This window comes from Clavelina lepadiformis, chromosome 7 (assembly GCF_947623445.1).
Source record: "Clavelina lepadiformis chromosome 7, kaClaLepa1.1, whole genome shotgun sequence".
NCBI classification, from domain to species: Eukaryota; Metazoa; Chordata; class Ascidiacea; order Aplousobranchia; family Clavelinidae; genus Clavelina; species Clavelina lepadiformis.
Window position 1 is genome coordinate 13,779,069 of NC_135246.1, and position 15,135 is coordinate 13,794,203.

A 15,135-nucleotide genomic window follows, 5' to 3' on the forward strand; every position below is an offset into this window, starting at 1 on the left:
ATCCTCTCCGGTCAGACTCCCGGACAACTACTGGGTACGGCGTCTAGCGGGTTCGTGTCTGATACTGTTCCACTCACTTTAACATTCGTCATAAATTCTTATTTTCGTTGAAACATATACGTAAACGGTTTTGTAAACGCGGTGATGTTGCTTCTTTAAACAGGCGTTACGTAAGATCCTGCTGTGGAAAATAATCTAAATAAACTAAATATTTCTTTTGGTTTATTTAGACTTTAGAGCTTTAGTACGAAAATTACGGTTTGCTAATATTTTTTTTGCATATACAAGCAGTCAAAATGAAATATAACCATGCAATTTCATTTCAGGAGCCTATGTACACAAATTTTGCAATCAAAAAAGAAAAAAAGAGTTCTAAACATTTCAAAATATGTTCATAAAATGATTAAAATAAATTAAATAAAGTTGGTAAAACAATTAATCTCAAAGTCGTTTGAATGAAGCGCAGATAATGATTTACTCAAATGCAACTTCTGTTTCCAATTTTGGTCGGGGTTACTTCAGTGCCAAGCTGATGACCGAGCACCATGTACTTGCTACGGACGTCTTCCACGTTAACGTAGGTGGACTAAATAAACAGAATACAATAATCGTTCGGTAATCGAATGTCTATTTTGAACTACGGTTAGTGAAGATAAAAAGCTTCTATGAGTTGCTTGATCTGAACACATTTTTTGTATTACTCTACGGCTTAAAGAAGGCACGTAACAAACGAATAGAAGCGTGCCTTTGCGTGAGAACGCAAGCATCTGTGGCCTGACGATCATTTTCCAGTAGGCTACTCTATGAGTTGGTGCATTGCCAAATTTAAAAGGTGTTTCAAAAAGCGGTGGTCTCATGCGACACCACTTTGCAACTTAAATCTTCCTACCTGCAAAAGCCTAATTCCACCATTTGGTACAAAAGCTTCCCTGCCATGGGCCACGCGCCGATTATTGAACACAAGCAAGTCACCTGGTCGCATGCGATGAGTGAACTAAAAAACATGTTTCAATAAATATTGAGAACGCAGCGTGTAACCTTGAGTTGGAAGATTCCGCATAACATTGGCTAAGGTATCAACCCTGTTTAACTTTATATTCTGTAGCAAAGATCGTTTCAAAACAAAGCAAGTGATACCCTCAGTTCCGGCCGGGTTATGATCTTCCACAGCTTTTTGTGAGCTCTGTAGTAATTTTCGATCAAGTCCTCACGAACTCTAACCGTGCTGTCCAAACCAGTGTTGAAGTGGACAGCAACAACCTAATAAAATCTCCACCATAAATAACCGCATTGAAGCGGATGTAACAATTCTAACGTAACCTTTCCTGTGGGAAAGCCATAACCGTAACATGACGTAATGAATTTTGCATGAATCGTTGTAATTGGTTGCAAAACGATTGCGAACAACTTAGCACAAATTAAAGCAAAAAAACTGTGAAGAACAAACCTGATCGTCACAATCTACTTCAATGACAGTTTTTCGTGTTTCGTAATAAGCAGGATTCTTACGGTTGTAATCGATGGTGGCAAACGTGCAGGGCACCTTGGTAAGCACCCTGAAGTCATTTGGCGATTCCTTACGTAGTATTTCAGCAGCCTGAAACATGTCAGCTATGATGGACTCCCCACCTTCGACTTCTTCGTCAAATCTTCACCAGAAAAAGAAAACATAATATCAACAATGACGGCTAGAGTGCGCAACTGTTTGTATACGGTACGTAGTGGCGATTACATCTTATCTGAGGTCGTTGTAAAGAAAAGCCACCATTAAAGCAATATCATATTTACTATACTATTGCACTTCTATATTATTAATAAAAATTGACTCAACATCGCTGTTATTTTTAGGATTATTACTAAATACTATAACTTTAAAGGTTTGAATGAATTCATACATTTCGAAGCATTCATGAAATCAATTCATACTGAAATTGTACTTTTGATACTAATAAGCAGGAGCCCATGTTGATTTCATCAAAAGAATAAGATTAATACAGGGGCAAAACAAAAAACTGGAATAAGACTGTCATCGGATAAAATAAGACTAAAATCATGTTTATTTAATTTAGTTATTTATTGGACCCAGGGCCGTATGCAGTTAGTTAGTTTATTTATTTAAAGAAAATGCTTTGAAGGAATTATTCAGGCCATTTTGAACTTTTTATTACTATTTTAATTTATTTTGTTACTGTATTACTATTTGAACTATTCTTGGTATAAACATTCATTGCCAATTAATCCTAGTGATTCTGAGTATACTTCATTTATGCATTCTATTACCACCAACCTAAGACAGTGAAAAAACTGTACACCTAGTTCAGATTCATAATGAGCCTGATCAGTGTGAAAAGTAAGAAATTCTCGGGTGTCAGTAATGCTATCTGTACTTCCAAGGTCTTGTATCTTGAAGTACTACAACATAATAACAACAACTTGTATTTATAACCAATAGAATACAACAAAAAAGACAGGAGGTGTTCAGCAACAACAATAATTATGGAGTATAGAAGTAGGTATGACCTTATACTTCTAACTAACATAATATGTCATGTAATTTCTTACTTTTCCATATGTCGAATCCACCAGTGGTCCTATGCTTTCAGCAAACTACAAAAGTAAAACCAAAGCATATCACACCTACCTTGATGCAAAATTGGGCTATTACTACATCACGGCATATTTACATCAAGCAAAAATTGTTCTTTCACTGGGACTCCTTTCACATAACAAATTCCATCTTCCATAACTCGTTGCAGTACCCTAGTAAATGTCATATGGATTGCAATAACCAATACTCGCCCAGTACAACAAAACTTACTGTACCTGAACAAGCCTTCTTTGCTATCCTTAATGCTATCATAATGAAGGGGTCGGAGTCCATCCTTAGATGGAAGTGCAAATTTCATTTGTCTCTCTTCTATCATGTTACTGAGACACCGATCACAATAACAGTGGTTACGGAGCCATTCAAGAGGCAAAATCGTTTCATGATCGGTGAATACTTCTCCTTTGTAGTTTAGATGTATTTCGGCTATAAATCAAGATGTACACGAATGGGATGTACTTACATAAAGAACTGAGAAATAAAATATGGAAACCAAAGGCAATTCATTACTAAAACTTAAGTACCTTTCTCTTCATCTTCATGAACATGCAAAATTGGAAACTCATCAGGAAAAAGGCTGCAGTTTATTCTTTGCTGGCCAACAATCACACGGAAGCACTTAGGGCAATGACAATTAAACCTCATCCAATGGTTATGATACCTGTGAGATTTACTAATCATGTGGTGCTCCAATTAAACATTCCTTATACGCTTTATATACAAAAAATAAATTAGTGTTCATATATTGCATTGTTTCCATGTAGACATACCCATACAGCATTAGCCTGCAAAATATTTAAGTTGGAAACTAGTGGAAGCTCACTAACTCGACTATGCTTATGATTTCGGATAGTACTAAGTAACCTCGTAGTCATGGTGACTAATTAACTAATTTAACCAACAGCGAATAACATAAAGAAACTAAATCGATCCCTTGCATTTCAAGTTAACAAACATCCACTGTATATGAGTAAAAACAAAAGTTTGCTATGAAAATACTACAAATTTAGTTAAGTTAGTCACTCAGTGCATAACTATTCTAAAACAGTGTTTTCCAAATGTAGAATCTCCAGTTCTATTCTGAAATACAGTGGAAGCACATTAAGTTCAATCCACCAATTTACTTATAATTTCCAAACTTGGATAAATTGAAGCAAAACATCTGTGCAAATGAAGTTAGTCACTGCGCTGACATTTTGTATAAAAGTATCATTGCACCAATCAAACTTTAAAATCTATTTGTATGCACAAAAAGATGGCTGTAGGTACTTTGTTATGACAAAAGTAATTTTTTTGGACTGATTTCGAGATAACAAGCATTGTTAATACCATCAAACACACTTTTAAAATAACCAAAATTTGAGTTAAATACATTTTGAGCTTTGAGTTAGCATAAGTTAATTACATTTATAATTTGAAGGAAATTTGTCAAGACCAGTTTAAAAGTTAATTTGAGTTATTCAAAATTTGAGTTAAGTAAATGTGAGTTAAAGAGCTTTCACTGAAGTTTCAAATTTAAAATAAAATTTCAGCTTTAAGTACAGAACTATGCCAATAAAACTACTATTTGCTGATATTGGTAACATGACAGTTTATGTAACCAAAATTCATAACTAATGCAAATCTAGCAATACTGCATTAATCTTGAGTTTAGCTGCATGTGAGGCTTAAAAAAATGGCTGTACCTAAATCATAATGCATTTCAAAAACCAAACTGCTAATTTTGTGTAGTATGTGAAGAATACCATGTTACTTTTTCCAGTATAATACAATGGATAGGCGTGCAATGTACATATTTTGTGTGCACTTTACACATTCAACAGTACATGTGTTAAGTTTCACAAAAACAACTGGTCTATGAATAGTAACAACACACATACATTAACTTTACCTATAAGCAATATGCAACAATACCTGCTCGAATGGTCATCTTTCCACTTTATTTCAATGAAATTTCTTGCAAAACTTGTTTCAATGTTTGATATCTTGAACATATTCTGTAATTGCAGGAACATAAAAAGGTTGATTGAAAAAAATGAACCTTTTCGATTGCCTAAATACGGTTAAAAGTGACAAGTTAATTGTATTCAGAAGTTAATCAACAATCAAGTCAACAGTCATCAGCCTGCGGATATAAGCAGCTAACTTTTCAGCCTGTAATTAGCACTGCGGTCAGCATCGTGGCACCATTTATCTTGTTTGATCTTGTTATGTAATGCAAACACCGGGTCTAGTGTACAAATGCAAACAGTCTTTGCCCAAACATAAAGTGTTAACAAACTCTTTGACATCATCTAGCGATTAGGTTATTTAGCACAAGAAGTTCGATTATCACACTTGTAGAAAACAATCTTTTGCTCAGATTAATATCGTGCGTGAGTCATCTCGCAAGATAATACTACAAAATCGGTAATAAAAGATTAAGGTCGGCGTCGACAATTACGATGTAAATCATTCAACCGCACCGAGCCCACCAAGCATTTTAAACAACCAATGACAACTTTGCCAAATCTTTAAACGTTCAAAACGATTTTCTCCATATTTACCATCAAACGCGCAGTCGACGGACCAAGATGCTTAATTTATTTCTATAGCCAACTCAAATGAATAATGCGCTAAAACAACAGCGAGAGAAAAACATGAATAAATAAAGCGAAAAAAAGATACATTTTAACAAGATATGAGTTGCACAAATATCAATGAAAAAATTTGCGGGCAAAACGGAAACAAAAAGCGCACACTTATGAATTAAATGCTCTTGAGTTTACAAATTACCAAATTGCTAAAAACGTATAGACCAGTTCTTTTAATAAAACTGATATTTGTGTTCGCCAGTGAAAATGTCAAAATTTGACACTAACTTTAGAAATTTCACACATTAACAAGTTAAATCCGTTTCAGCCTTATAGTCTTTCTTAACAGTATGAGGATTATTGTTAAACCCAAAAATGTTGACCTATATATAGCACTTCATGAGATAAACTGGCGTTCGACACACCAAACACAGCAAAAGTAAACTATGACACACCTTTTCTTGTCATCATTGACGTCACAGTGGAAGATGTTCGATTTTCTTTCGACAAGTCCGTATTAATTATGCAAGATGGACATAACATAAGCAGTGTAAACTATAAACATTCATTATTTGCAGGTTAAGCAAAAGAATAGTTTTTACAAGTAGGCTAACCTACTTCTTGCCTTCAGGCCCAGCGCACGACGACCAAAACTTGCTCTGTACAAATCTGCCCTCGATTTACACAGTGTTGAAGTTCGTGTATGTTCAGGCATTTTTTGGAACCTTGAAACTTGTAAATTGTGTAAATGACTGAATAAAAAACTAGCCAAGGAGGTCTATTTTGTGAGAGTGGCAACAGGAAGTATTCTTCATAGAATCTGGTACAAAGAAAGTAAAGGAAGTGCGCCAAAAAGTTCCGCTTTTGATTAAACTATTTTATAACGTTTAGTATTCTGTACAGGTCCAGAACAATTGCTGGAGCTATGGAACTTGTAAGTAACGACAGTATATAATTCTAAGATCAATTTATATACCTTAATAACAATGCGTTTGGTGCAGATAGATAACCTTTAAATGGGTTTTGTTATATTATCAGTCTTTTCACATTACTGTAACTAGCAAGACGTAAATGTCGGTGGCAAAGTGTTATGATCACTGACAAACTAATCCCTTTCAAAACTGACAGCATCGGTTAATATGACAACATAAAATATTTACACCTATATACAGTACATAGGCTCTGTCCAAAAGTAGCATTTTAAAAGATCAACAAGAGTGAGTTTTCAGGTTCGATTATGTCACTGATGAAAGCACGGGTTGAAATGTCAAAACGATTATAAGTAATCACGAGAAATAAAATCAAGTTTTGACATGCGACAGATGTTGTCTGAAAACTTTCATAATCACTTGCCTGTAGGAAAGGTTACGCTTAAAGGTCGCCTATCACATCACATCACAATATTTTCTAAGTTAGAAATTTGCAAAACACTCGTAAAATGCAGACCTACAAATGAATTTCATTGATAATGTTCCTACAATGATAGCAAGATAGCCAATGTTCCTATAGCGTTTAAAACCTAAACACAGTATGATTACAAGATAAAAACTTTCAATGTTAGACAAGTTCATGACCAAAAGCAGAGTATAAATGAGAGCGAGAGCGAAAGTAGGCCTATATTTTTTGCATTGTAGAGAAAATGTTCAGTCTGTTTGTTTTGGTGGTATAACAAGATTATGTTAACTAGACGAGGGTGGCGATAACCTTTGCAAGCAAATATATTCGTTGGTTGATTAACTTAAATTACACGGAGAGGCTTCATGGTATATATTGACACGAGCTGAGTAGTTCTTCTGGAAGGTGTTCATTAAACCGCATTAATATTTCATAAAAAGTTGGTGCAAGGTAGTAGTTTGCAAAGCTTTTTAAAACAAGACCGTCATTTTTGCTTTTATTTTAGTCTTTGCGTTGACAGCGGTCGATGAATAGATCTTATAAACAAAAATCACGCACTGCATCTTCCTGATTATATTTCTGTGGTAACCGTGTTAGAATTTTTTGACCCTTCAAATCGATACTGCATGATTACTTTATTATACTGCAAGTGGGATGACCAAATAACTGGTCCAGGCATTTGGAATTTGAAAGTGACAAGATCACTCTGAGTGCAAAGCAAAACATTCCTCATTAAATGGATATGGGTCTGCATAACAAATCTTTTTTCACCATTAGACGAATCTCTTTGCAAACGATGTGATACTTTTTTCGAAAAAGCATCGATTAAATTAAAAGGAAACCGATCGCAAAACCGGACAAAATAAACAAGCAACATAATCTCTAAGTTAATCACCGCTTCTGCAACCTAACGTTGCACCGAGAACTTCATAGTATAAAAACAATGTTTGACGATATCGTAAGTCTGATAAGCATCTCTTACAAAACAGTGCCGTAATCGTAACAGATACACAATGTAATTTTTTGTAATATCTCCTAGCTAGAGAATGTTGCGCAAAGTTTTGGTTAACATTTTCTGCGCACATTCGCCTCTGGCGCATTTGTTTTTCTCCTGCTTAAAAGAAATCTTGTTTTCCTGCGGTAAGACATCCGTACTAAGGATTAAGCAGCAGGTCCCAGACAAAAAGTTCTGTTATCACCACAAATTTCGAAGACGTCGTACTTTATGCTGAAGGTATTAATACCTGGCACCTTGTTAGCTTAACTATAAGATAATTATTAAAGCGGGTTTAACATATCAAGCGATTGTTGTTATTACTATAAAGTTGAACCGAAATCTCGTTGATCTTATGAAAGAAATTTCCCGCCAGAGTAAAAAACGGCACTTTGGAATGCATTAGCCAAGAGTTGCTTTAAATGATCTGTATTCTCTCCATTGGTCACTTCGTTCACGATCGGCAAACTATCAATCGGTAATATCGATTACTATCGATCGGCAAGATTTCAATTGAAAACTTTCAAACGATCTTTCTCTTGCTCTTAGTTACGTATGTAGTGGAGTATTTGTACACGGTTATCTAAACTTGTATATGCTCGTTAAAAAGCGCTTAGATCATGCACGTAACTTATGTATGCTAATAGCTGCATGGGTCATCAATTTAAAATATGTTTACATGCGTTTCCGGTCTAAAACATACCAGTGGGTTGTTTTCCTTTCAAGTTTTTCGCTTTTGCTCCAAGCCTAAAGCGTAGTAAAAGCCCCTGTGATGAATCATATTAATTTCAGGTTAATTCTGACTTTTCTATAAATAACCACTTCCATGTTAAACCACAAGCCCACTCTAAACGGGCCCTAAAACATAAATGTTGGCGTATTACGTTAAGCAGATTAAGTAAATTTTTTTAAATATTTACACGCGTGGTCCACGAAATTCTGATTACCTATTCGGAATGTCCAAATTGTACCCCGCCAACAAATGGCAGCAAATATATTGAGTAAATTCTCGAGCCAAGTCACATTCATTTCAGTTATGTTGTTCACAAATCCTGCACCGAACCTCATACTGACCATAACTTTTCACGTCACTCCACTAACATCATACCGGAAAACACATGCAAACCGTGACAAATTTAAAAAAGGAATTTTGTAGAAAACTGCGAAAATATTTATGCTGCTTTTAAGGAATGAAGTCATTCCAGTGAATGAGATAGTATTGATGATGATGATCGCTACAGGCCTAAAAAACTGTGGTTGAGCAAAACGTTTAAACCAAAAATTGCCTAAAATTTCTAAATTAAGTAATCGCCTGTTTCAAACCTCCTTTAAGGGAACGCCGACTCATATTTGTATATGTTTTCCTCCTTTGTATATGGAGAAAGGGATAGCGCGTAAAAGAGTGAGCAATTAATGCAGCCGATTAGCTTTTAAGATATCTCTATCCATCAATTAGAGGTGCCATTGGGCCAAGATACGTACTATAAATAGGTCGCGTTCGCCTTTTAATATGACGCTTGTATATATACAGTCGAATATTAATAATAAGAATCATGCCTATATGCGCCAAGCAACCAGGCCACGGGTTACTTGCACGACTAGAACAAGGAGACTCATCTCCATAATTCATCGAAGAAGTTAGCTGCTGGCTTAAAGGGTTATCTCATCTCATCTCAGGCCCAGTTTTATCATCATGTTATCAGGATCACTTGTGTAAACATATAAAAATAACACAAGCAACTGAGAGTTTCTCTACGACCGCTCATTCTATTTTTAGGAACTAAAATGCGTTGTAAACGGTGGCGCTCGTTACACCAGTATATTGCCAATGGTTCACATTTTGTAAATTGTTTTAAAGGGGCTTTCGGAAAACGTGAAACTGTTGCGTGAATGCGTCCCAGGAGTAAATTATCTTTTGTCTTTAAAATAAGGTCGAAAATAGATGAGATCATGACATAAAACTATATTTTCTGGCCGATTCACAGCATATTCTCTCCGTAACCAAGTATTTTGTTGTGTCACATTTGTTTAGTTGGCAATTGTGGTGTCTATAGGGGGCTCTTCAGATATAAATGCTCCTTATTTAGGCCCAAAATGTGGAGGATTTGTAAAAATTGACAATTTGTATAAATTTAGGACTTGAAACTTTGGAAACTCTGGAAAAGTTTCAAGATGCTCTAAAAACAGTATTTTCCTCAAACTATTAAAACGTGTTCATTTGAAAAACGGTTGAACTGAAAAAGTTTTATTACCATTAAAAACTTATTTAGCCTGTACAAAAAGTTTTCTTTTGATCAAAAATATGTTAAATATTTTGAGAAATTGTCGCCCTAGTTTCGGGAAACTAATTTACCAAAGAGGTCTTTTGCTCAAGTTTGGTAAATTTAGGCTTATTGCTTAAAATACCGAATATTTTGGGCTTTTAAACAGAGCTTTAAATGTTTCTAAGTTTAAATATTTCTTGGACTTTATTTCCCCAAATGATGTCTTCTATCGTAAATTGTAATGTGCAAAAGTATAAAATTCTGTATCTTTGTGCTAACTCAAAAATTCAAGAAATTTTATAACTTGAAGAAAAAAATGTAAAAATAAGAAAAAAGTCTTTGAAATAAATTTCTGGAAAATCATATTACAAAAAAGGTAACACTTCGCTCAATTTGAAATTTGCATTCAAATGATTTAATGAGAAAAAATTATTTATATTTTTAACTCTAGCGTTGCGCCCTTATATTGTGGTTTCCATCAAAGGCTTTTCGCGAAAAGTAGAAGCAACAATATCGGATTCGAGGCTTACGAGGTCAAAGTAGAAAATTATTTAGATATTATTAGATATAAACCTATGATTATGAAACTTCATTTTTTTTCCGAAAACAAATCAACAGGTTTTGAATCTCGCAAAAGTCAAACTAAAAATTTTCGGAAAACGCTAAATCCAACGCTAGCTACGGACCACAAGATTCCGGGATAAATAACGTCATCAAACTAAAACAAGGAAAGGTTTTCAAGATAATCGCTTATGACCTGCAAGCGACAGACGACGATAAGTAAACGTGTTTGGAGAATGTTCAAAATTAACTCCATATTTGTGATAATAACAATTTAATGGTATAAGATAAGTCAGACGTGATGGTTGTAGATGTCAGTTTGGGAAATTTTGTAAGCAAGGCGCCATTTTTTCGCTCATCTGTGCATCATCTCGTGATATGAATATGACTGTCATATCTTGGCTTATATGACAGACCGTTGAAAGCCTTTGATAGATTAATGTCTGCTAACCTTATCGGAATAATAACGATATGAAATGCTTGAGTGTGCCGCTTATTCTGTTTCATTGGATTTCTGATGAAGCCATCGACTGGAACAAGTATATCATGAAATTGGCTTGAAAACGTTTACCTGATCAGTTAGGCCTGTACGTATTTGGCGATCTTGCTTGCGAAAACAAATCATAATAGATCAAAACAAATTAACGCAACATGACTAAACGACATAACATTCGAAACATTCAGATTCTTTTGTACGTATTTGCGCATAAATGTCAGATTCCGATAAACCATGACTTGATCTTGCTTAGAATATGTATTTATAAGGATGCATATAAGATAGTCTGGCGTGGAAAAGAAAATTCAAGAGCTAAAGTAGAAATACCGATATCTTTAATATTCCAAAACTATTAAACCAACGCAACCTCAGAAATGATTATTAAACAACCTGCACTCGAACAACCCTTCGCCGATCATGTCAACGTACGATGGTATTTTCACGAGACTGTAATAAGAACCACATCACCGAAAAGGAATTTTATTATTATTATTAGGCGCCATTGCAACGGAAAGCATACGGGCTTTAGGCTTACTACTATGGCGCCTTGTGGAAACATGCTACCTGACCGCCTTTGAAAGAGCGTGTCTTTTATTAATGACGTAAAACTCGCATTGGTATCGGTACACAAGTCGATACACAATGTTGTCAACCTTATTTCAACATGGGACAACAATTATCCCAATAATGAGCTATATTAAAATAAACAGAAGCGGTTATTAAGACTTAACGCGCATCCTAAACGCGACAAGCTTCATTACGCAAAATGGACCCGCGAAAACCCCTGGGGTTAGCTTACAAAAGTCAATCGGACCTCCGACCAAATATGTCAATACCCCCGTGACATGACCACTCAAGCACAGTTGTAGTGTTTGTAATTATGAAGTGCTGATGTGTTTACAGAGAATGTATCCGAGATCTAAGATGCTACAAAGCTAGACATCTGTCTTCTTAGCATAATAGTTTAACAAGGTTTGGTGATACGGATATTTATTCAGAAGCCTATATAGCTGTTTGCTGTAATCACGCATTTATAGTATCTCTGAATGAGACAGCTTGAATACAAGACACATAAATGATGCAGAGCTGAAAGTCATCTAACATGAGTCAAGTTATTTGCCATAGCATACGTCAGTAGTAGAAGTTAACGCTATTTATAGCCTCTCTTAATTTGACCGCTATCAAGGCAAGGGAGAAGTGTATACGTGAGTGGGGTATGGTTTTTGTCAACAGCCGATAAAAACGACACTTTTGCGGGTGTAAGTGAGTGTGATGGAAAACGTTACAACGTGCACAAGTGTTTTACATATAGACGTTGTGAGGATAAGGGTAATAAGTTTCAAACCATTCTTGGCGTTTACCGAAGCGATGAGATAGTGATGGCATGTTTGTGACGACTAATGTGGTCACGTGATATTTTTCAGTAAGAAGGCAATGACGTTTTTCTCTGCCAGGCTAAAATGAATATGCGATTGCGGCGAAGTCTACTTCAAACCTAGGTAATCGCCCAAAGTGAGTCACTTATACCGCAATTGTGGAAAAGTTTTTTATCTTTAATAAAGCAATTGAAGCACTTGCATACCGAGGTATTTTATGATCCGCGTGTGTTTAACAGATTTCCGGTATAATCGGTTTTGGATCGATTACTATATTCTAAAGTAGAATGCATTATGCGTTAATCTAAATTGCCCTCTTTTCTGCACACGCTTCTTTTGACGGGACGATACGGAAGTTAAAAATTATTTTCCTTTCAAAACCTTCTACGTCAATCATGTACCGTAAACGAAAAATTCCTGAAATCTGCCCAGTAGGCCGCGTATTGCTATAGGTCTAAGTTGTTTTTGGGAATTGTTATTGTGCACGGTTGTTATTATTAAAACGAGTGATTCGGAAAATTATTGATTTCCTAAAGTCTTAATGCATTTCACTATAACAACAAATATATTTTGTCACTCGACCACACAGAGAGAAAACAAATCACATGTCCGATGTTATTTAAATCAGTGTGTTAGTTACAAGAAGTCATTGCAATGAAATTACCACTTTGGGAAAGTAGAAGCGAAAAGTTAAGGGCAGAAGAACTTTACAGTATACTGACTGTACTTAGACACGAACGCCGTTTAGATAAAAAGTTTTTGAAAAAAATATAGCTTGTACCAGTACCAAAGCCATAAGAAATAGCCACTAGCCTATGAAAGTGTTTGAATTATTTGCTTGAAAATTTCAAAGAAAATTACTAAGTTGATTTGAAAAAGTTTGAATTATATTATTTAAACTCAGCCGAGCAAATTATTTGGAGAATAAGGGTTAAAGCCATATCGACGGTATCTAAGAAATTAAAGTGAAAAATAAAAAATATTTCAAAGCTTGCCATGAAATTGATTTGTAATTGATTAACTATGAAACGCTATAAAATGCCTTCAAAGTGATTTAGAAAGGTACGGTTCGATTTGTTCATTAAAATTTCTTTTACAAAAATTAAGTACGACATACAGTATACAGCCGTACTATACATAGTATCATTATCGACCAATAAAGTAATCCAAATGTGGGAACACACACCAATGATTCAGCATGCAGAAGATTCAACGCAGAAATGAACTTTGTGTCGTCGTGATAGCCACGTACCCAGCAATAACAAACGGTCCAAACTTGTTTCGTGGAAAAGACCGACTGTTCCAAGGTAAAAGCCAGAATCACTTCCTAGGTAGATCATAGCGAGGATCGTGGGATAAGTTGTATAAGCAGATGCGCGTCGTGCACCATGGTTTGAGCGGTCAGAGATCGTGAGTGTTAAGTTCGAAGTATAGCGCCGCGGTTTACAAAAATACTTCCACTAATATAAACAATGATAAGGAAAAGTTGTTTTGCCGGAGTAAGTTACAAGAAAACGCCAAAGAAAGGACAAATTGTAGGATAAACGTTTATTGCTCATAAATGTTAAGAGAGCTATTAATGCCTGGCAAACCCTTTTTTAGAAGCGCAAAAGAATTTTTTTCTGTAAAAAGGTAGTGATTTTAAAATATAGTTTATTAATTTTCGAAGCAAAAGTTTAATCCAGAATTAAGCATGGCTGAACAAGCTAAAGACTAGAAGCGAAAAACATCCGCCTCGTTGGCATCATGTGATTTTGGAACATCAAATCCCGATGTGGTTGTTATGCTTAACGTCGTTGGTAAGCGGATAAATTTTAAAGAAATACAATGGAGAGGGCAGGCGATAAATACCGTCGGTGAAATTTCTCCTCAAAACGTGCTAAAGAACCGCCCAGTTAAGATTTACACTAGGCAAGTTACAAACAATCTTTTAACGAGAAGAACTTATTTGGTTGTCAGATTTGGAACGTAACTCCCTGCAATCGCATTGTGACACGTTTTATGAAAGCTTTCCGAAAAACAGGTGTTTTTCCAAGTGAACCGGGAGACAAATTTACAACTATCAAAATGCGACCACTACACCTAAACATCACCATTTTAGGACGGCGACGAATGCATAAAATCTTAACTTTTCAAACGTTAGCAAAATTTAGTGGCTTAATTGTTGCCTTCGCATTCTACAACAGGGCTTAACATCGTTCGAAGCCTGACAATTAAAGCCATCTCATCTGAAGTTGTTTACCGTGTAATAAAGACGGTAATAACATACAGTAATTTGTGTGCACAACAAATTATCCGGAGGACGCAATTTAGTCTCGTAAAATCCATTTTCTGAAACAGTTGTCTCTTTTTGTACTAGAGGATAAATACCAGCACACAACCGAAGTCCGATTACAAGGGTTCACAAAAGTCGTTTGCAGAGGTTTTGTTGATGGTTTTTGCGATTATGTTTTAAGCTTGTAGAAAAGAACCATTGTTTTTTCGGGAAAAGGATAACTTTCACTTTAAAATTGAAGAATTTCACGTATAAACGTTTATCAGTTAAAAACTGAACGTTGGGTATAAAAAGATAAGAAATGGTGGGTGGAAAATTGAAATGTCACGCAACATTAACTTATACCAAATCGGAAACTTGAATCGAGTGTGAAGGGTATTAAGGGTTTAGTCTCTTGATTTCATCAAAGTCAAAAGCTCACTGTTTCAATGGCTGAAAGTACTTCGATTCTAGCCAAACACAGAACACATACAATTAGTCGATTAAAGTTTTTCTTGAAAAAGAAATGCTGAGGAAATTTGAAGATTTCTTCCAACTTTTCGAACAAAAAACTATTCTTGAAAAGTTGCCCAACTGTGACTTTATAATAACGTAAA

The 15,135-nt window shown here is 35.3% G+C and overlaps 1 protein-coding gene across 4 annotated transcripts in view; it reads right to left on the reverse strand.

The window, feature by feature from the left end:
* Nucleotides 1-205: 205 nt before the first annotated feature.
* The window catches only part of LOC143465541 (gamma-butyrobetaine dioxygenase-like), a 41,787-nt gene continuing 26,857 nt past the window's right edge, over nucleotides 206-15,135 (reverse strand). For 2 of the 4 annotated variants that reach the window (XM_076963890.1, XM_076963889.1), the window contains exons 2-11: nucleotides 4,520-4,602; nucleotides 3,130-3,266; nucleotides 2,824-3,031; nucleotides 2,685-2,760; nucleotides 2,563-2,607; nucleotides 2,288-2,412; nucleotides 1,448-1,649; nucleotides 1,138-1,260; nucleotides 890-994; nucleotides 206-586 (exon numbers count right to left, since the gene is read on the reverse strand). In XM_076963890.1, the coding sequence (XP_076820005.1) occupies nucleotides 479-586; nucleotides 890-994; nucleotides 1,138-1,260; nucleotides 1,448-1,649; nucleotides 2,288-2,412; nucleotides 2,563-2,607; nucleotides 2,685-2,760; nucleotides 2,824-3,031; nucleotides 3,130-3,266; nucleotides 4,520-4,602 (1,212 nt within the window). In that variant the 3' untranslated portion in view covers nucleotides 206-478. Of the gene's footprint in view, nucleotides 587-889; nucleotides 995-1,137; nucleotides 1,261-1,447; nucleotides 1,650-2,287; nucleotides 2,413-2,562; nucleotides 2,608-2,684; nucleotides 2,761-2,823; nucleotides 3,032-3,129; nucleotides 3,267-4,519; nucleotides 4,603-5,633; nucleotides 5,993-15,135 lie in introns of those variants that run through there. The other 2 variants (XM_076963892.1, XM_076963891.1) reach the window with 2 other exon arrangements.